At 43.8% G+C, this 22,460-nt stretch overlaps 1 protein-coding gene across 2 annotated transcripts; it reads left to right on the forward strand.

The window, feature by feature from the left end:
• Positions 1-445: 445 nt before the first annotated feature.
• Positions 446-15,648, forward strand: MXD1 (MAX dimerization protein 1). Of its 2 annotated transcripts, none has more exons than XM_058194891.1 (6): positions 446-2,485; positions 2,757-2,859; positions 6,231-6,260; positions 10,335-10,449; positions 10,775-10,934; positions 11,116-15,648. In XM_058194891.1, the coding sequence occupies exons 1-6, from the start codon at positions 2,407-2,409 to the stop codon at positions 11,304-11,306; spliced, it is 678 nt and encodes a 225-aa protein (XP_058050874.1). In that variant the 5' UTR covers positions 446-2,406; the 3' UTR covers positions 11,307-15,648. The 2 variants fall into 2 exon arrangements, with proteins under 2 accessions (XP_058050874.1, XP_058050873.1); XM_058194890.1 differs by having other exon boundaries at positions 473-2,485; positions 11,113-15,648.
• Positions 15,649-22,460: the final 6,812 nt, after the last annotated feature.

The raw sequence follows: 22,460 nt of genomic DNA on the forward strand, positions 1-22,460 counted from the left end.
AAATTGATTGGTAATGCTTGGTTCCTAAAATATGTTGATGTTTACAAAACTTAATTTTTCCTTTGCTGAATTCCTTTTTAAACTGTGCCGAGAAGACAATTGGTTCTTAGCACAATAGGATTTAACTCGCTTGTTCCTTTGCTGCTTCAGCCGCGTAATATATTTCAGATCATGTTTTCTTGCTCTCTGTCCAGCAGGGGGCACTCAAACCAGCGAGACATTGAAGAGCTTCCCTTGTTTGCTTGCATTATACCCTTAAATTCTTCCAGGATTCACTGGCATTGTTTGGGATATTTGATTTGCATAATTACATCACCTGTGTATTCAGTGCAGAATTTAAGAATAATTATCAAAATCCAGCAGGACTGCTGTTACACTAAAAGGTTTATAAATTGGGTGGGAATGGGCTGGGGGGGGCATGATTTGCAAACCACTATGTTTATTTAGCATATGGCATACAATGTCAAGGAAATCTACACCTGCTAGACATACAATGCAGTCCTGACAACCTAAATGGCTAGCTCACCCCTTTCAGCACTTGCATGCCTATCCTTGGTGCACCACAGGGGGCAAACTAGCTTACACCAGCCGACTAGCAGGTTGCTGGCTCTTCCGGACTGCAGGTGTAATGCATACCACTATATTTCAGTCCAGACAGAAGCTATACAGTAGAACTTTCCAGTGCTTGTGTCATGGTGAGGAATCTGCTTTTTAAGGATCTGGGTGCGTTGTTGGCATATGGATTTATCTTTTTCTTCAAAGGCATAATCAAAATTTATCCTTGATGCTGCAGTTGCAAGCATATCCAGTAGAGAGTATGGAACAGGATATAATTCTGGGTAGAAATGGGGTTTCTTTTTTGTGCTCTTATTGAATAAGTATGTTTGCTTCAGTAATTAATTCAGCAGAGATATAATCCAGATTAAAATCAAATGCTTAGCTTCCTTTGACCTAGAATGGTAATGGGATTTATTCCACCCACACTCAAATTCAGATAAACCTAGAAGCCAACAGATGTAAGGGTTATGAACAGACAGTTGCCTACATAAGACGTTCACGGTGCTGTTTTGGCTACTGGAATGTGAATATTACTAAAGAGTATTTTGTACAGATCCTTTTGTTTAAATTAAAACCTTTTAGTTTTGTTCTTACCTTCTCGTGTCATAAAAATAAAGCAGAGAGGTGAGAGTCATATTTTAAAATGGGAGCTTGCACGTGGAACCACCTTGAGAAAACCTGGGAACCGATAAAGCTGGAACTTCCAGTTGTTTAATTATTTTAACACCCATGGAATTATATATTTATAATAAAAATATGAATGATACATCGATGTAAATATGATGTACTTTCTCAATATATTGTTTTGGGGTTTTACATCCTGCATTCAGCAGTAGTGGCCTCAATCTCAGATTGGCTTCCTCCAGGTCCAGGTCCATCCAGGCATCCTCCCTTCAGGCTTGCACACCATGTTGCATGTGCTCCTCCGCTAAAATACCAGCGGGCCTATTTTCATAGCAAGCAGGGTGGTGATTTCATGCTGAAGAGACTTCTCTGGGATCAGAGTTAAGACTTCTGAGCCAGTTTAAGACAAATGTTGACAAGTTAAAGATCTCTGGATTAAAACTGCCAGAATTCCTGCTTTTTAAGATGTGTGACTTGGGAATTCTGGGGGTTGAAATCCTGCAACCGTGAATCGCACCAGGGTCGGTCCTGTTGCGTCAAGGCCCGGGAACCGAGCGCAGGAGGTTCCCGGCCTTTACAGGCCATCCGCCCTGGAGGTGTGAGAGGAGAGCAATGCGCGCGCTCCCCGCTGGCTCGATGTTGACTTTCTTCTGGTTGGGCGGGACCATAGAACGAACACGTGGCCGGGGGCGGGGCCGAGCTCAAACCAACACAATAAACAGGGCGGAGCGTCCGGGGGCGTTGGCCAATCCGAAGGCTGAATGGAGTTACGGGAACCGAACGGACCTATAGGAGCCGCCACGGGATGTCGCTCCGCCGAGGCTGGCCAATGAGGCCTCCGTTTCAGGCAAAGCAGAATAGCGAGGAAAACGTCGAAGGAAACGTCATCCTGGGGCTCGCCCAATCAATCGGTACGATTACCGTGGCGAAGCGCCTACCGGCGACCGAGCCAATGCCTGGACCGAATGAGGGGGCGGAGCCGGTTGGTGTTTTCTGTTCCGCGAAGGGCCAATCAAAGGAACGGGAGAGCGGAAGCAGCGCCTGCCGGCCAATCGCTACCGCTCTGGGCGGGTAGCGGGTTGGGCTGCGGTCGCAAGGGGCGGGCTTGGCTGCGCAGAGTCTGTCAGGCCGAGGTGGGGTAAACACAGGCGGGCGCTGGGGCAGCAGCAGCGGCGGCGGCGTTCTTGCGGGGAAACGAGAGGACGAGCCGGCCAGCCCGGCAAAATGGCGGCCGCCGCGCAGGTTTGCGAGAACATCCAGATGCTGCTGGAGGCGGCCGAGTTCCTGGAGCGCCGCGAGCGAGGTAGGCCGCCCGGGACCCCGGGAACAAAGCGCCTCCGGCAGGGAGGCCCCGCGGCCCTTCCCACGGGCGGTGCGGGGGAGGGAGGTCGCGCGGCTGCTCTCCTCGCCCGGGGTCCCCTCCTCCCCCGCGGGCCCGGTCGGCCGTCGAGGCTCCTCCGCCCGCCCGCCCGCTGGCTGGGCCCGGGCGTAACGGCAGTTCCGCGGCACGCGAGGGCCCGAGACAAAGGAAAGGCCTCCCTAAGTGCCGGGGCCCTGCCGTTTTCCCTCCGCAGAAGCCGAGCACGGCTACGCTTCCATGCTGCCCTACAGCGCGAAGGAAAGGGAGGCCTTGAAGAGGAGGAGCAGGCCGAAGAAAGGCGGCGGCGGCGGCAGCAGGTAAGGCGGGGGGCCGGTCGGTCGGTCGGTCGGGGTGCTCCGTCCCCCGTGTGGTGAACCTGCCGGGGCGGAGGGAGAAGGGCCGGCCCAGAGTCGCCCAACTGGCTTCGGGCCCGAGGCGGAGCGAGAATGGGCCTGTAAGCACCGCTCTAGGCTGGCTGTGACTGGTGGTGACTACGTGGACAAGTCCCCGCCGCTTCCCCGGCAGCGTTTGGGAAGCTTCCTCCTCCCTGGGTCTGGCCCAGCTGGCTCGCCTGGCCGCCTGCCTGCCTGCCTGCCTTAAAGAGGCCTGGCAGCCGTGGTCTCCTGGTTGTAGCCGGGCACCTTCAGCCACTAGGCCCCCCTGGCTCTCTAGGCCCCGGAGATCCGATCCCTCCTTACAGCTTTAGCTGAAGTGCGACTTCTGTGCTGGCCTCTTTCTCTTTCTCCTCAGTTGTCTATTAACCAGGGATGGGTGGATGATCTGAAAAAAGTGCATCACAACATAGCCCGACTTCCTCCTTCCTGTTGATGTTTTCAGCAGGCTAGGATGAGGTCTCTTGTGGTGCTTCTTGAGAGACGTTTCAGAAAAGGATTTAATGATCTTGAGGTCACACATCTTTGCTGGACATAAAACATGCATCATTTAATATTTAGCTTCTTGGAAGTCTGTTTTTCAAAGTACTTGGACCCTCTTTTCTAGTGAATTCTGAAAGCACGTTAAAAGATAAAATCTATAATTAAGACATTGAAAAAAGGAAGATTTACTTTGGAGAAAAATGCTTGGGATTGTAGTACACCTCTGGTATTTTCTATCCTGTGACTAGTACTACTTGGGTGAATTCTCACAAAACATTAAATTCAGGGTAACAAAACCCAATTGCTCTCATGTCATGCTCAAACAAATGAAGTATTTGAAAGCCTCGCTGTGATACACTCATTAGCACAAAGGACAGAGTTTGCGTGAGATGCTAAACTCCGAATCACTCGACCAATATATGGCCTAATTTGGTGTCATGTAAACCAATGTTGCCGTCTGATTTAATGCTACAATGTAGTTCAGTGACCTTATTTGCCTTCAGAGTTATTCCTACTTGTCTATTCTCCAGCTAGACAGCCATCTGCTAATCAGGAAGGAAGCAACTGAGAAACGGCACTCTTGCTGGAAAAGTTTTTAACTTCCTCCCACTTCAGTCATTCCTGAGATGGCTTTTTCCTTATTAATAGAATCCATGAACAAATAATGATCACGGATGAGATCGGTTTTTGTGGTACCATCCATGAGAGACAAGGCTTCTAATAAAAAGATTGGGGATTCCTATAACTCATGTTCACCTTCATAGCTTGCAAGATACATTTGTAGCCGGTACTTTTTATTTTAAGTGCTCAGAGTATGAGCTGCAGAAATATGGACACTTACTAGAGGCAACACAGAATTAAATTATTTAACTGTTCACTTCCATCTACTAAGTGAGTGGCCCAGGTATGATATTCAATACATGGACTCTGGGTGATATACAGAATCTAAATGACAACAGTTTATCATTACAATACAAAGTAACAAAACCTTTTTTTGGCACTAATGACTCCATGCTAATCAGACCCCTGCCCCGTTTTAAAGCCTTACACAATATTCTCCCCAGATGATAGCAGTAGTACTTAGACTTATATACCGCTTCACGGAGCTTTACCGCCCTCCCTAAACGGTTTACAGAGTCAGCATATTGCCCCCAACAATCTGGGCCCTCATTTTACTGACCTTGGAAGGCTGAGTCAACCTTGAGCCTATGAGATTTGAACTGCTGGCAGTTGGCAGAATTAGCGTGCAATATTACCTTCTAACCACTGTGCCGCCACAGCTCTTGATGCTCATTGGCTTAGAGTTAACGTTTTGAGACAACTGCAAACCTCTGGAATTTTTTTAAGCAGGGTAAAACACTAGAATTTAATTACTTCAAATCAGTTCAGTGAACTAAGAAGCACATTTAGCTTTGTTTGAGGGTTTGTTGTCTTTTAGAGATCACAAACTAACGGTTAAAGCTAGTTTTGGTGTTTTAGTTCAATTTGAGCTTCACTCAGGCGGCCTCTGTTTCGTAATGTAGGTAAAGAATAGCAAGTAACTTGTCTTTAGTCATCCTTGATATCAGTGGTTAGTGACTTTGAGATGAATACATAATGTTTTCTGTCATTTGAGACTGGCACAGGAAGTGAAGAATGAAATTTCAGGATTAACCCTCTGTCTTCTGTTTCTCTTTCCCCTTATCTCACTCTTACTTGAAACATCTTTCAGATGCAGTTTTTCAAAAAAGCGCATCTCTTTTATGTGTGAAATTGTACGAGACCATGTAAGAATTGAGACTGAAGTGTCCTAGTCCTGGAGTCCTTAGATAAACTATTTGGATTTAAAAAAAAAAAACTAATGGACTATGTTAATAGTACAAGAGCCTTAACCAAAATAATTACAAAATTAGTAATGTCATACAAGGTAAATACTATTGTACAAAACCAGAAACCATTTTGGTGATTGTCAGGTGTTTTGAATATGCTGGGAGAAGTCAAAATTCCAACCAGCATAGCCAATGATCTGGCATTATGGAGAACAGGTTGCTTCTATTCCTCAGGGACCTTAGGAAATTCAGGGAGTTGTTCAGCTGGCCTTGAGAAAATGTTTTGTTTTTTTTAACATAATTACTCAGTCACCATTCAGCAGCAGCACAGATAAAATCTTGAGAGGCATTTAGTTTAGTGAGATACTTTCTGCAGTATGTTCCAGTGATACATTAGTAGCATATCTTTATTAACAATAGTAATTAGCAAAAGTAATTTAAGGAAAAATGGTTTAAATGTTCATGAGATGGATTTTCAATTAATATTGGGAGGCTATAGATTAGTTCAGTCCTACTATGACAATCTAAAATAGTAAGAAAAGTCTGCAGTTAATTTGTCATTTGAAATATTGTAAATTCGGATACTACAAGTCTTGCTAAGTTTATCCTTTTTGTACAAGTACTAAATCAAATAATATGCAATTAAATGGGGTGGTGATGGTAATAAAGCTGGAGTACCCAATGTGATCCTTTGCAGTTATAAGATTTTGCAGGAGCAATAAGACCACCGTGGTATAATCTTAAGAAGTTGGACTATCACCAGTGTGATCCTCGCTCTTGGTGGATCAGTGGGTCTCTCTCCCTCAGCCCACCTACCTTATCTGGTGATTCTTTTAGGGAAATAAGGGAGGGGAAAGTGCCATTATAAACTCTTGATCAAAGTCAAGATATAAATAAATATTAGCAGTGGCAATTTAATAGAAATTGTTGTGTATATTTAATTTTTATCAATGCATGTTTATTCCATAGTTGCTAACTAATTGATGCCGTTTTTTTCTCTTTAAGATCAACACATAATGAAATGGAGAAGAATAGGTAAGTGTTCAGAAACAGTTTATATTTAAATTCTAGAAGCATCCTTAAATTATAACATACCATGTGGAAGCAAATTACAACAGTGCAAATCTAGTTTTTCTGGCTGATGATCTCCATTAAGTAGAATTGGCAAATGTTTATGTCTGGGGCCTTAATCCTTTGCAATATTGATCGTTACTTCTTTTAAAGGGGCCATTTATGCTGCATGTTCTGCCACTGGAAACCAAAATAGTGGAACCAAACTCTTTCAGTTTTCACTAGTCTGACAGTATTAAGAGAAGAGAAGGAGCTACTAGCAATTAATTCTAGCCTGATGAATAGTATTCTATGCTAAAGTGACATTTTGAGAATTTCCGTATGCGCTTCCAGTTGACCTACTGCATCCCTCACTATAGGAAAGCGTTTGTGGTTTGACTATTCTTGCTACTCAAAGAAACTGACACTTGTTTATATCATAAAGAGTCTGGAGTGTGGCTCTTCAGGAAGAGAACCAAGTTTACTGTTACAAACCAGCTAAGCATTTCTGTATAAAATTGTTCCTCTGTGTTGGTTATTAGTACAAATGGCATCTAAAGTTAAAGTTAAGACTCTCAACTTGGTGACATTAGTTTGTAATCTGAATGTGTTTGTAAAGATTACTTGCATATTTTTCTTGGATTGTTAGATAAGAATAGAAGCATTAGAGCAGCTGGTTAGTGAATATTTATTCAACACTTAACCACCAATGCAAACTCATACACTTCTATTAAAATTCTTTGAATCCAGAATATAATATCCATTATGTCTATAGTTACGAGAACATGGCTTTTCCTAAATCTTTTTTCAAACTATTAAACACTTAAAAGTAGGTTGGTATAAAAACAAATTTTGCAGATGATAATGAAAATAAAACAGGAAATCCTGAACAATTCAGACTCGTGGAGGATAGAGCTTAATAACTGCAGCTCTCCCCCCTCACTGTTACTTATGAGGCCCCGTGTCATTGCCTGCCCCTGACTGGAGAATAAGACCTGGAGGTCAGGCTTGTGGGCTTCCTGGCTGGGCTGATTACTGAGGAAATGGAATATTAGATGGCCCCAGTTTTTATCCAGCTTGCGATTCTTGTTTCTTTTTCATTTAAAATTCTTTTCAAATTCATTTTGTTTTCAATACAAAAATGAAATAATAGTAAGAGGGCATGTTTGAATTTATGGCACAATCCTTAAGGCTAACTAAACCAACTATTCATTATTAATATTAGCCTGGGTTGTATCTGCAAACTTTTAATTATGAGTTTATTTCATGATTGGCAGTCCACTCTTTCCATCATTTGTTCTAACAGAAACATTTCATGGATGGGTCCAATTTTATGTTTGAAGAATCATTTACCATTTTAGGGATTTTGTTAATAGAATTTTCTAATTTACACATAAAGCTACTTCTGCTTGCTCAGTTAAACGTGATAAAGTACAAATTGTAAAGCACTTTTTATAGAAAGGTCTTTATTAAGTATTAGTAAACTTCTCTGAATATTTATTAATTATATTAAATAAATTCTGTTGTTTAAATATTAAAATCATGACCCAGTAAAACAACTTCGGAATTTCAGTTCCGAGTCCTGCAGCCGGATCTCAAATTCAGTTCTTCATCAAAGGCAGATTTAAGCATATCGTTCATTTTTTCCTTTAGAATCCGTAGGAATTGAAAGAAGCCCAATTATGCTGCCTTGTGCATTTCTAACACATCCACAAATGGATGTTCTTTTTTTGTCAGGGTGCTTTCAACATTCTTCAGTTAACAAAATTTAAGTTTAATGTTATGGATGTTCTTGAAATCTAATGCCCGCATGAGATGCTCTGTGTTTTTTTTTAAAGAAAGAGTGCCGCAGGATTGGTGTCCCATGAATAGCATGGAGACAATATCCATGCCTGCCCTTATTAGAGGTTTGGATAAATCAGGTGTGACATCAGCTTCTCTTTAGGATGCATCTTGAAGCTTATTTCAGATTGCTCTCCACTAGGAATAAGCCACTTGGCCAATTTAATTAATCATATTTATAGAATATGGAGTCCCAAAGTATTCTCTGAATTACATGAAAGATTTATAAACATTAAAATATAATCCAGAATTCAAAACAATGGCAGGCTACTGTTTTAGGTTTGAAACCTTGCACGGCTGTTAGTGTTTAAGTAAAATAACTTGACATGAAAGAATTTACACTTCCCTCCTGTCTTTTAATATTTAGTATTTAAAATTGGTGCATCTTGATGTTGTACAATCCAGTGTTGCTTCATAGTGAGATGGGCCGCATATAAATTTTATAAATAAATACCTAGGTAGAATTCTGAAGTGCCTTAGGCCATTATAATAGCTTGGCTAAACTACTACTAGTTAGCTTGCCTAGAAGAACAGAGGCAAAGCTGATTTGAATACTACTGTGGTGAATGAAATTAGATGGTAAATGAAAATCTACAGTGGAGTAAGACAAGACCCCACCTCAGGAGTGAAATCCAGCAGCTTCTGACAGGTTCTGGAGAACCAGTAGTGGAAATTTTGAGCAGTTCGGACAACCGTCAAATACCATTTCTGGCTGGCCCCAGAGTGGGGTGGGAAGGGGGATTTTGCAATATCCTTCCCCTGCCACACCCACCAAGTCACAGCCACAGAACCAGTAGGGGGAAAAATGGATTTCACCATTGCCCTACCTCCTCCCTGTGTGCAGCTTGTTCCCTTCCTTCCCATCTTTGTCAATTTTTAACCAATTTTAATGTTGCTATTTATTGTCTTCTTTCATATTGTTGCTTTTACTGATTGTAAGCTGCTTAGAGTCATCTCTAGGGAAGATAGGTGGCATAAAAGTTTAATAAATCATGCCCAAAAACATCCAGTCCTGTTCTGCACCAGGTTATTTTTCACAAAGGGACGTTTTCCCTTTAATTCTCCTCACAGCCTGCGTTAACTGTTCGCATTGATTACCACAAGGCCTTTTTCCCTTTCAGTTTAGCAACAAAATTGTTATGACAAACACTTGCATTAAGATGCGGGTGTTATTTATTTCAAGTAAAGAAAGCAGCCATTCAAAGGAGGGACTTAGGGCTCCCATAAAGAGATCTCATGGCCAATCTTTTGCATCTTTAGTTAAGAAAATACCAGGTAATCAGAGGGAGGGAGGGAGTCTCACTTGAGACGTTGGAAAGCAGTAGCGGCTGGTTGGAATTGTTGGGGGAATCGCTTTTTTCCTGGCTGGCCAGTTTTGTTTTCATTGCAAATACCCAATAATTTGACTAAAATAGATTTAAAGTAACAATTTGAGAAAAAGTTTAAAATGAATTTGTAGAACTATATATGCCTCTGGAATAGCATATGCAGTGAGGTGGACAGTTTATATTGGGTTTGTTGTTAGTTGCGAAGTGGTGTCCGACCCATCGTGACCCCACGGACAACGTTCCTCCAGGCCTTCCTGTCCTCTACCATCCTCCGGAGTCCATTTAAGCTCACACCGACTATTTCAGTGACTCCATCCAGCAACCTCATTCTCTGTCGTCCCTTTCTTTTTGATATTGTATTGGGTTACCATCCACCAAAAATGTGCAGGGTTTTTTTAAAGAAAGAAATCTTGTCACCTTTAATTGCAGAATTCTAAAACTAAACTTCGGCTTTATTTAACAGAGATTCTTTTTTGTTTTATTAAACAGATAATCTCAAGTGAGCTTCTCTGCTACATGCAACAATCTCTAGGCAAATGTATATCTTTAGTATTTACTTGCTCTAATTCAAATGCAGGCACTGGTTATCCACGGGCTTTGCTGCATTAGGGACATTAATTAAAATGTGAATTTGTGTCCTGGTCTGTAGTTACAATAGCAAACTGGTTATGTTTCCTTAATGTATGGCAAGTCTTAAGATTGAATTTGTGACTTTTCTTATGCCAGAGTACATCTGAACAGTTTTATTGTCCTTGTTCAAAACTTGGAATGGGATGAAATAACTACAAATCTGTGACTGGATTTTGTCCATTGTAGATAACATGTGAAGAGAATATGTAAGCACCTTTATCTTTCTGGCAATGTTAACATACGTAATTTTGATTGACAGGCGTGCTCATCTGCGATTGTGCCTGGAGAAGCTTAAAGGGTTGGTGCCTCTCGGGCCAGAATCCAGTAGACATACTACACTGAGTTTACTAACAAAAGCTAAATTGCACATAAAGGTGAGTTAAAGCTATCACGCTTATAACGGTGGAAGAAAATAAAATGTTTTGTTTGACATTTCAGTTAAAATTAATATTGCATGTGATGAGCACATACAGATTTTTAAGCCTTGGAGTACATTTTTAAGTAGATCATGACAAGCTGATGCAAAAGATTCCACCTCACGGTATACTTCAAAACAGATGTGAAAACAACAGTAGGTAAAATGGCAAGAGAGGAAGGGACAATGGCTAAAGCTAGTTAGCTTTGATGAAAGAAAGTGGTTGGCTTTCGCATTGCATGTCTCACATTCAAGGACCCATTGTTGCCTCTTTTCTTCCTCAGAAACTTGAAGATTATGACAGGAAAGCAATACACCAAATAGATCAGTTGCAGCGAGAACAGCGGCATCTGAAAAGGCAGCTGGAGAAACTGGGCATTGAGCGCATACGAATGGACAGTATAGGGTCGACAGTTTCTTCCGAACGGTCAGATTCGGACAGAGGTGAGGAAGCGCTAATCAGCGCCCGTGCACGTGTGCGCGTTTTCAAGCTCCAGCATGAATTGCTGGGTCAAAAAGTTCTACTGAGTTTGCTCGCTCACTTGCTTGCTTATATTTCACATTTGTAAACCGCCCCTCTCCTTCCTCCCTCTGGGCTGACTGACACGGCTTTCCGTTGCAGAAGAAATTGATGTGGACGTGGAGAGCACAGACTATCTCACCGGGGACCTGGACTGGAGCAGCAGCAGCAGCCCCCCGAGCGATTCCGACGAGAGGGGCAGCTTGCAGAGCGTCTGCAGCGATGAGGGCTATTCGAGCGCCGGCATTAAGAGAATAAAGCCGCAGAACCATCTTAAGGCCTGCCTCAGCCTATAAGGAGCCAGTAGCATCCCCTCCCCTGCCCCATCCACTGCTCTTTCCTCCTTGGATTTCGCTAGGTAGTATGTTGTTGGACCGCTCCACAATTCTCTTGCACGTAAACTTCTTGTACCATCAACATTACCAAAATCTGCTTTGCCTAAGTCTGAAAACAGTGCATAGTGTTGTGGGTTACAAGTTCCTCCCTGGAGCTCACTTCCGATGGCATCCGCTAGCTTCTCTTTCCTATCTGTACATTCATCTCTGTGAGACTGAACATTCCAGCCAGAATTCTTAGCCCCCAGAATATTGTTACAGTCACAGCCACACACGAGTTTTGGGCCTGTGCTGCAGTTGCTTAATATTCTGGGTGAAGATCTTCACCCCGAGGTAGGAGGGCCGATGGCGATAGATGCTGTTTGGAAACCAAAGCCAGACTAGTCTCCAGGTGTGACCTACTTTTTTTGACATTCATTGTATCACAGCAGCAGGCAGAAGTTAAAAATGATACGACAGGCTTGAAAAGAACATGTGTTTGTTAGGGAATTGTGCAGTGAATCTTTCTAGTCACTGTTAAAAAATTATTCTGAAATGTCCCAAGTCATTATAGTAATAAAGTAGCCAACCCTGAGCTTGGAAATAGGCTTGAGAAAGGTAACTAAGAAGCTAAGTTTGGCAGAGGAAGAGCCGGCCGAGTGGAATTGTACCGGAGGCTCTAAATAGGAGTTGGGGGATGGTTTTCTCTCTGAGCTGCCTATCCCGGTAAGGATCTCAATATTTTCACGTCAGATGACCAAATACGACACTTGCGCAATCTTGATTATGTCATCTTTGCATTGATAGCTGCACGTTCCTTTTGTTGCTAGCAACTCTTTGGGCTGCTGAGTTTTGCTTTTTGTCTCTGGGACAATTCTTTCTACCTCAGAGAGATGAACAAAGCTGATCTCAACCCCTTTAGCACAAATGAATTATGATGCCTCGTTTGTATACTTGGTACTAGTCCGACCTGTTTCCTTAAAAATTAGCAATAACTGAGTGACAAAGTTAGCTGCGCTAGCTTTCAATTAATGACTGAGGAGACGGCCTCAGAGTAATTCCATGGTTGCCCTCTTGGCATTCTAGCACTTCTTTTACCAGATGAAATTCTTTGGGAGATCTCCCAATGTGCTGCGTGTGGTTTTGGTTTGGATGTTGGATGTTGGATTTCTTCTCTGCCCCCTTTTTACCGTTTCTGCACTCCTGACATCTGCAGCGTTTTTCATCTAAGCTAAGTAGAGCACATGCAAATGTACATAATGTGGTCTATAAATAGTATTTATTCATTTTTATATCAACCTAATGTACTATTCTTATGATTTTGTGCTTTTATAGATGATTAGGAAACTTTGTATGTCAAGGTCTAACGAACCTTCCTTTTCCCCTTCTTTTTGCTTTGAACTGCCCAGTTTATTGGCTGCCAGTGACTTTTAACAAGAATTCTTTGTATGCAGCTAGTCTTTGCCCAGCACTTACAGACTGTCAAAGAGACAGTCAAGCAACTTCCTGCCACTTCACTCTCAAAGGGCTATGTGGCAAGTTGCGCTTTACTATGTATTCCATGTTTGCTTGTATCCACTAGCAGATAACCAAGCAAATAATATAAAAATGGATTTATTTTAAGAAATATTTTAAGAAAGTCAGTTTTTGACATGGGAATTGGGGCTGGTGGATGGCTAAAGGTCTCCATATCAATTTCTTGGAGCCGTCTCAAAACAAAACAAAAAACAAAACAGAAGGGAGAGAGCTGGAATTCTTAGTGGTCGCGGCTGACTTCCATTGGCCTCTTCCTTGCTAGACACTTTCCTGCGTCAGTCTAGCAGCTGGCTGGCATCTAGGAGTCCCTGCTGAAAACCCTTCAGAGAGACTGAGCACCCAACCTGCAGTTTGCACCCCCTTGATTTGGACAGGTTTCTTGTCAGAGGCCTTTGAGTTTCTCTCGTTGTTAATGAGTGGCATAAAATTGCCTCTCACATTCAACTCCATGTTGTCATCTTAAGAGTTCAAAGTAGCCTTTGATTTGGAAGGTATTTGATAGGGTAAAATTAGTATGTTTTTCTTTAGAAGTAACAAAACTTACTGTGGGCTTTTTATTATTATTTTTATTATAATTATTATTGTGCCTTTCATGAGTTACTGGCACAGTTTACTTCAGACCTCTCCTGGCCAGGAGAACCCCACCCCACCCCCCTCTGAATAGATGGAAGCTGCGGATATATCCCTAGTGCATTTGAGAAAATAGATTTTGGAGGGTGCAACCATTCTCTTCTTTAGTAAAGTATTTTGGACTATTGTTGTCCTTCTTGCGAGCCAGTAATTGAGCTTTGCACTTTCTGGATGTGGTCCTTTCAAAATGTGGGTGGTACAGAAAATAATTATAACTCCATAAAGGATGCACTAATTTCAGAAGCTAGATTAAAGCTACCTGTGATGTTTCAAAAACATCTAAATGACCAGATGAGTTCTCCTAGAGGCTTTTAGGGCCTCTCCCGGTGTCTTGGTGAGGACTGGTCTTGGCTGCTCCATACATCTGTGGCTCTTTGGCCCATCCCTGAGACAGTTGCCCCATTGCACGCAGGCTCCATAACGTCTGAACCCTGCCCAAGCACTGTGCCATGATTTTCAATAGTGGTGTAGCTGTGGGTGAACGGCCACACCAGTTGCCTTGTCGAGGGAGAGGTGCCCTGGAACGGCCGTGCAGGCAGCAGGGACCGTGTTGTCCTGTTAGCATGGAGACTGGGCCCTCTAAATGCGACATTCTGGTGGTGGCCAGACTTTCTGCCGCATTCACTGATCCACCAGCATTATTATGTAATAAGCTGCAGAAAATTAATTTTGTAGATCATTAATGGGGAGCTGCGTTTCCGTATCTGTGTTTACAGCTGGAAGTTTGTGTGGATGTGCGTGTGCGTGGGTGCATTTAAAAGATCACACTGAACGCTGCGGCACTGAGCAACTTTTTTTGCAGACGGTACATCCAGGGGATACTTGGTTGGAAATGGAAGTTGAGAATTTATGCTCTTATTCATCAAAAATAAACATGGCTGTCAGGGTGACAATCTGAAATATCCCAAAAGTATTGTCTTTACCTGGTGAATCTTTTCCTGAGTGTTGAACACCCAGAAATTTTATTACTGTGTATTTTTCTAATAAAGCAGAGCTTTCAAGGTGCTGATAGACACATCTTGTGAACTTTTTTCCAGGGTTTGTGTGAATACCTGTTTTGGATTCAAATTCAAAGCACTTATTTGAAATGTGTAATTAGGTGCCACAAACAAGGTTGCAGAGCTCTGGGCATTAGCAGGGTGTGCACTGCCAACTGCCATTTTAGCACTTTGTTCCCGCAACGGACCCTTCTCTCTTTCCAGGTTCCCAGAATCTCTCTTGCTTCTCTTTAGAACGCCATTTCTGCCATGAAGTTTACAAACACAGCCCGGAGGGGAGAGCCCTGTTGTGTTCTGGGAGGGATGAAGGGGAGGGGGGGTATTTTTAAGTGCTCACTGCCTAATTAAATTTTGGCATCTGATGTACAGCAATATAATGGGACTCAAAGAGCCCTTTTGCCCCCTTGGTCACAAATTCAGGTTTTGACACTTAACTGTATTGGGACGATTACTGCTTTTACATATCTAGTTATTGCATTTGCTCCCCAATTACAAATAGTAAGTTGCATCCTTGGGTTTTTTCCCCTTCCTGTTAACACAAGTGGCTTTTTTCCTTTTATGATTACCTGAACTTCATTGTACAACTATGAATCAATGATGCTTTTGTTTGAAAGAATAGCTATCCCAAATTATTGAGCAGAAGAAATTTCTTTTTATGCTACAAAATGTATGTATCAAGATTATTTTAACAAACCTCTTTATTATTTTAACTGTATTGTCCGGTTGAAGGACACTTGAAAGTCTCTTTCTCCCTGGCTGCCATCTGCTCTTCCCTCCTGATGGTCCCCCAAATTTGATTTGCTTGGGGCATCTCTGGATTTAGTATTGTGCTGTTGTTTTCTATTCGCCTGAACATGCATCATCGAGTAGGTGCTCTGAACAACACTTTCTGAACTTTTGAATTTGGTTTTGGAGTCTTCCAAATTATAACACAGCCTAAACAGGGAACAGCGAAGGGGGGGAAGGGAGCAAGGATTCAGTTTCCAAATGTAAATACCACGTCATTACAAATCCTGTGTCAAGACCATATGATGGTGCTTTTTATTACAGTTAGCACATGCATTTTTAGAAATTACATGTTTTAGACAACCTTGCTGTGTATATGTATACTTCTGTATTGTTCAACTGTTAGAAAATAAATTATTTGATTATTAAAATTGTTCTTGCGTTGATGTTTTGCTTGAAAAATGGTTTTACTCATTTATTTTGAAATTATTCCAATTATTAAACTCAGAGTAATATTTACAATTTGTCTGGAGCAAGTCACAGGCCTGATCCTTACAGAGCATCACCTGTTTGATAAGGGAGCCCACTCCTCCCAGTTCCTGCAGGACTCCCCCACTCCCAATATGTGGGGCGGCACTGCTGGGGGAGATGGGGGCAGAGGCTCTAGGGCAGCCCTCCCTGCGAGTCCCTGTTTGTACTCCTGAGCGGGGGCACGGGCAAGGGGTCCACCACCTCTCGGGAGGCTCTGTAACTATGAGAGGGATCTAGTTCTACTAGTGGACAACCACTTAAGTATGAGCCAGCCGTGTGCTGCAGCTGCGAAGAAAGCCAACATGAAAATCACAAATAGCGATAGTACCACATTATGTTGCACTAGAGAGACCACGCTTGGAATACTGAGTCAAGTTCTGGTCAACATGATGCAAAAAAGATTCTGAGACCCTAGAAAGTGCAGAGAAGAGTAACTAAGATGATAAAGGGTCTGGAGGCTAACCTACAATGAACAGTTGAGAGGAGTAGGTATGTCTAGCTTAATGAAGAGGAAGACTAGGGATTAGAGTTTATCAGTCTTCCAATACATGAGAGGCTGTCTCAGTGAGGAGAGGGGCCAACCTATTCTCCAAGGCAACTAAGGGCAGGACTAGAAATAATGGCTGAAAGATTATTAAAGAGATTGACTAAGAACTAAGGATACATTTTCTGAGAGTGGAAACAATCACTGGAACAGCTTACCCCTGGAAGTTGTGGGTGCTCCAACACTGGATGTTTTCAAGAAGAGATTGAACAAAGAAATATTTGTCTGGAATGGTATAGGGTCTCCTCAAGCAGGGGGTTGGACTAGAAGACCTCCACGGTCCCTCCCAATGCTATTATTCTATGTTCTATTCAACATTTAACTTGGTCAATTAATGTCATTCTTTATGCATTGGGATGACTAAGCTTAGCTAGTTTTTTGTAAATTAGTGTGTTGTGCCATCCTGGTCCGTTTGATTAATTTATTATTTGGCACTGTGTTGGATTCAAACTGTCCTGTGCGCCCAAAAGCCCAACGTGAACTGTACTGTGATGAATGGGTCATGGCGAAGGGACTGTGGCCCAAAGTGGCCGGGGCATAATAACACGGTGGCAAAACTCTGGTGGAGAAACAGGCAGCGCCAAGAGTTTGAGGCGAAAAGTCCCATTCCACAGGAGGAGTGACTGATTTAGCCTCTCCCCCACCAAGCCGAATTCTTTTTTTTTTGTTTTTGTTTACATTTATACCCCGCCCTTCTCCGAAGACTCAGGGCGGCTTACAGTGTATAAGGCAATAGTCTCATTCTATTTGTATATTTTTACAAAGTCAACTTATTGCCCCCCCAACAATCTGGGTCCTCATTTTACCTACCTTATAAAGGATGGAAGGCTGAGTCAACCTTGGGCCTGGTGGGACTCGAACCTGCAGTAATTGCAGGCTTTGTGTTCTTAATAACAGGCTGTTCTTAATAACAGGCCTTACCAGCCTGCGCCATTCACCGGCCCTGCTCTAAATGTTACCCTCCTCCCTTCCTGAAGATGGGGTGGGGGCTGTCTTTGTCCTTCAAGACTCTCCCAGAAGCCTGGGGTTCTAGGAATATAGAATGAGACTATTGCCTTACACACTGTAAGCCGCCCTGAGTCTTCGGAGAAGGGCGGGATATAAATGTAAATATATATATATACATACATACATACATACATACATACATACATACATACATACATACATACATACATATATATATATATATATATATATATATATGTAGGTCTTTGGTTATTCGGGTTTTCTCCCGCGTAAAATTGGAAGTGTCTTGGCGACGTTTCGACGAAGTCTCATTCGTCATCTTCAGGCTTCAGCTTCGTGCTTCTGGGAGCAATGTGTGATTGCAGCTGTTTCTTCCTTTTTAACTGCTAGTGGGGGTTTGAACTGATTGGGTGGGAGCTTGGCTGTGCTCTGATTGGATGTGGGTTTTTTGTGCTCTGATTGGCTGGGGGTGTGTCCTGTTTGGGTGGGGCCTTGGTTGTGCTCAAATTAGACTGAGTTGCAGGGGGATCTGAGCTGGTGAGCTGCACTGCTGCTGTTTGGCTTCGTGTTCGTGGTCGTGCTACATCTTCGTAGTGGGTGTCAGTCTGCTGCATGTATGGATTGGAGGGGTTTGAAATGGCTAATGTTGCAGCTGCGGTCTGGCTTCTGGTCCTTGGTCGTGCTTCCTGATCAGTGTGGGTTTGGGTCTGCTTTCTGGGTGGATGTGGTGGTGACATCCTGTGGACCTCGTGAGTGTGGGTCTGGTGTCATTCCTCGTGTTAGGGACACGTTTGTCAATAAGGGCAGGTTTCAAATGGCTGGTAGGCGGAGGTATCATCTCGTTTGTTCATGCTGTGTGGGCGTTTTCTATCTCGATGGCTTCTCTGATTATTCTGTTGTTAAAGTGTTCAGTTTTGGCGATAGTTCTGGTCTTTTAAAGTCAATATCGTGTCCTGTGACTTTAAAGTGTTGGACCAGGGAAGAAGTTGGTTCCTCTTTTTTGAATGAGTTCTTGTGTTCTTCAATGCGTGCACTTATTCTTCTGTTGGTTTGTCCAATGTATGTGGTGGGGCAGGCGGTGCATGGGATTTCATATACTCCTTGATTTTCTAACTCAATTTTGTCTTTGGGGTTTCTTAGGATGGTGGATATTTTTTGGTTTGTGCAGAATGTTGTCTTGATGTTATGTTTGTGGAGGATCTTGCTGATTCTGTCTGTGGTGCCTTTTATATATGGGAGGAGGGCTGTGCCATTTTCTTGCTCTCTGTCTTGGGTTTTAGTGGGGGGTTCTTTTTGGATTAGTTTGGTAATCTTATTTCTCTGGAATCCATTGGATGTTAGTACACTTGTGAGAGTGTGTAGTTCGGTTTTTAGGTGTTGTTCGTCAGCTAAGCATTTTGTTCTAGAGATGAGTGTCTTGGCTACGGAGTTTATCTGTGCTGGGTGGTGGTGTGAGAGTGCATGCAGATAGCGGTTTGTGTGTGTTTTCTTCTGGTAGATGGTGTGTCCTAGGGAGCCATTGGGTTTCTTGTAGACTAAGACATCTAGGAAGGGAAGTTGGTTGTTAACTTCTGTTTCCATGGTGAACTGTATTTTGGGGTGTAGGCTATTGAGGTGTGTGAGGAAGTTTTCAAGTTTTTCTTTCCTGTGTGGCCAGATTATGAAGGTGTCGTCTACGTATCTGAGCCAGAGTTTGGGTTTGTGATCAGATTTTTCTAGTGCTTGGATTTCAAAGTGTTCCATGTAGAGTTTGGCAATGACAGGTGAGAGGTGAAATCCCATGGGTGCTCCTTCTATTTGTTTGTATTTTTGTTCGTTAGAGATGAAGTATGTGTTGGATAGGCAGTGGTTGGTCAGATCTAGGATGTGCTTGGGGGGGTTATATTTGTTTTGGATAGCTGTCAAGGCTTCTTTGATTGGCACTTGGGTGAAGAGGGATATGACATCAAAGCTCACGAGTAGGTCGCTGGGCTGTAAGTTTTGTTTCTTTATGATCTCTATGAACTGGAATGAGTTTTTTACGTGTGAGGCGATGGATTCTGCATAGGGCTGTAGTTGTTTGGCGAGAAATTTGGCTAGGTTTTGTAGAGGTGAGCCTATGGAGCTGACTATGGGTCTGAGTGGGGTTCCTTCTTTGTGTATCTTGGGGAGGCCGTAGAGCTTAGGGCAAACCCCTCCAATCCATACATGCAGCAGACTGACACCCACTACGAAGATGTAGCACGACCACGAACACGAAGCCAAACAGCAGCAGTGCAGCTCACCAGCTCAGATCCCCCTGCAACTCAGACTAATTTGAGCACAACCAAGCCCCCACCCAAACAGGACACACCCCCAGCCAATCAGAGCACAAAAAAACCCACATCCAATCAGAGCACAGCCAAGCTCCCACCCAATCAGTTCAAACCCCCACTAGCAGTTAAAAAGGAAGAAACAGCTGCAATCACATTGCTCCCAGAAGCACGAAGCTGAAGCCTGAAGATGACGAATGAGACTTCGTCGAAACGTCGCCAAGACACTTCCAATTTTACGCGGGAGAAAACCCGAATAACCAAAGACCTACATACAAACACCCGCGAAAACCTCAGAAAACATATATATATATATATATATATATATATAAAATTTATAGGCCGCCCAACTTTGAGCAGTGATCATCCAGGGATCCTTTAAGAAAGATAAACCAGAAGGCCACGTGCCTTTGTTCAGGGCCAGACGGGTTTTATAGTGACCCAGCACAAAGTGCTCAACAGGCAGAATCCTGAGGGAGTGGGGCCATCAGGGCTGAAACACTCCCCCCCCCCATTTTTGGCTGCTGAGCAGAGGTTTCGGCTGGGGAGCGGGCCAAGCTCTGATACTTGGCAAGGGCAGCGCTGGGTGGAGGGAGATCTTTCTGCCTAGACGCAGGTAGACGCAGTGCCCGGTTTTACTGCTCTCCCTCACTTATGCAACCTGCAGCTCATTCCACGGCTGCAGCCTCAGCTGGCCTCCCCTTCTAGGCATTCCGTTCCAGAGGCAGTTGTGAGACTTGAATCCTTGCCCAGAATCTTGCATGTTGGCAAGCCAGCCATTTTTCCATTGCAGAAGCCAAAGCAAAACATCCCAGAAACAAAGAGCCTGTTTGTGCAGGGAGTTCTTGGTTTCCCTTAGGGTAAGAGGCAACCTTTTGAGCAATGCTCTTCTCCCTGATCCAGAAAGGTGTGCAAGGAGGATCAGACCACTGCAACCATAGGCTTCGCTTTGTTCCTGTCACTAGCCACAGTTGAATGATGGGGAACCGGGGCCCTCCTGCACAGCACTGCAGAGATTTCTCTGGAGATAGCGAGTAGCAGCTGTGGTTAGCAGGAGCTGGAAAGCTGCAGGTGCCCCATCCCTGAAACTCTGCAGGACTGGGTCCCTTTCCTGCTTAACAGAATCCCGGGCGTGGACCAAGGCCTTCCCACGGCTTCACCAAGGGGCTCAAATTGAAGATGCAACCTAGTGAAGGAAGTTGTCAGCAAGGAAAAACCCTGCGGTGCCCCCAGCTATCCTGAATGCTCACTCTTTCCATGTGTCTCCAGACATCCCCAGCCCCATGCCTCCTCACCCTTTCCTGCAGGGCATGAGGGTCCCACCAGCATAAGGTTCCACGCTTCCTCTGTGGTTGCAGGAGAAATTAAAATGGGGCCATGCACTTTGGGACTTCTACGCCCCCTGTGTACCCTGAGCTGGTCAAGGATGATTGGCAGAGATAAGCGTCCTTCAGATGGTCCGATTTCTTGATTGGGGTGCTGGCGTCGCTGCTCCAAATGGGCTCCTCACCAAGTTGCTCTCTCTTCTCAAAAGGGAGAGGGGGTAGCCTCAGGTCAGCCGCCTGAGCAGTACAGTCACAGCCTCCTGACCCCGAGGCAAAGCAAGCAGCGGCTGCCCTCAGCTGACCTCCCAGCATTGCTAGCTCAGCTGCAGGCCATGCATTGTTTTCTGCCTAAGAGCAGGATCTTACTTTTCTCTCCCCTGAACTGTGTTTTGTTGGATAGGGCCCAGTGTTCCTATGTTCTGGATCTTGAGCCGATCTGGGGTGTTGGCTGTTCCCCCCAGCTTCTTGTTGTCAGTAAATTTGATGAGTTCCCCTTCCTTCTACCCCTCACTTAGTACTGGGCCCAGGACAGAACCGTGTGTTGTCCTACTGCATGCTTCCCTCCACACTTGGCCAATGAAGAATTCAATTCTCTTCTCTTCTCTTCTCTTCTCTTCTCTTCTCTTCTCTTCTCTTCTCTTCTCTTCTCTTCTCTTCTCTTCTCTTCTCTTCTCTCTCTTCCCTTCCCTTCCCTTCTCCTATCCTATCCTATCCTATCCTATCCTATCCTATCCTATCCTATCCTATCCTATCCTATCCTTTATTTCTATTATTTCTATTCCATTCCATTCCATTCCATTTATTTCATTCTATTCTGTAGGTATAGTTCCATTGAGGACAAGACCCGGAGTGTGTTGAGATCGTAGTTGCAACTATGAAGAGAGAGAAAGAAGACTGGAGTGGGTGAGATTAAGAGGAAATATCTGAGCACCTTCTGCAGCTGTACCATGCCTTGGGAGGGAACGAGTCAGCTGCTCTTGCTCTGTGAGGCTTGCAGCAAGAGGTGTTCCGGAAGTGAGTCGCACTGTTGTGATGCCAGTTTGTGTAGCAACCATGTGTCACATTCCAAAATCCCATAGCTGAGATGGCCTCAAGGGGGGGGGGTGAGACTTTAATCTCAGGCAGGAAGTGAATCCAGGTGATACGACCTGTGGGTACCTGCCTTGTGAGCTGATGCTGAAGTCTACAGAAGGTTCCCCTCCCCCCGAGTGTCTGGGAAAACCAAAAGTCTGAAGCAACCCTTAGCAGTTTAGGACACAAAATCATTTTAATGCCTAGAAGATACACTTGACCATTTCAGCTATTTCCAGGTTGGAGGGGGTGCATATCTTTCCAAAAGGTTTCTCCCCTCCACCCTTGAACTGAGCAAGTATATGGTGGTTGCATTTTGTTGGGATCCTTGGCTGGGAGGATGATTTCTATTTTGCTTTCTTTATGAAATGATCAACAAACAGTACACCACCGAAGGATATATCGGCAAAATTAATTGAGGTGGATAAGCAAGGAAGATATATTGCTATCGAACTTTTGTTGGAGGGAAAGAAGACATTATTAATAGGAGTTTATGCTCCGAATCAACAACAAGA

The sequence above is a fragment of the Ahaetulla prasina genome, chromosome 9 (assembly GCF_028640845.1).
Source record: "Ahaetulla prasina isolate Xishuangbanna chromosome 9, ASM2864084v1, whole genome shotgun sequence".
Taxonomy (NCBI): Eukaryota; Metazoa; Chordata; class Lepidosauria; order Squamata; family Colubridae; genus Ahaetulla; species Ahaetulla prasina.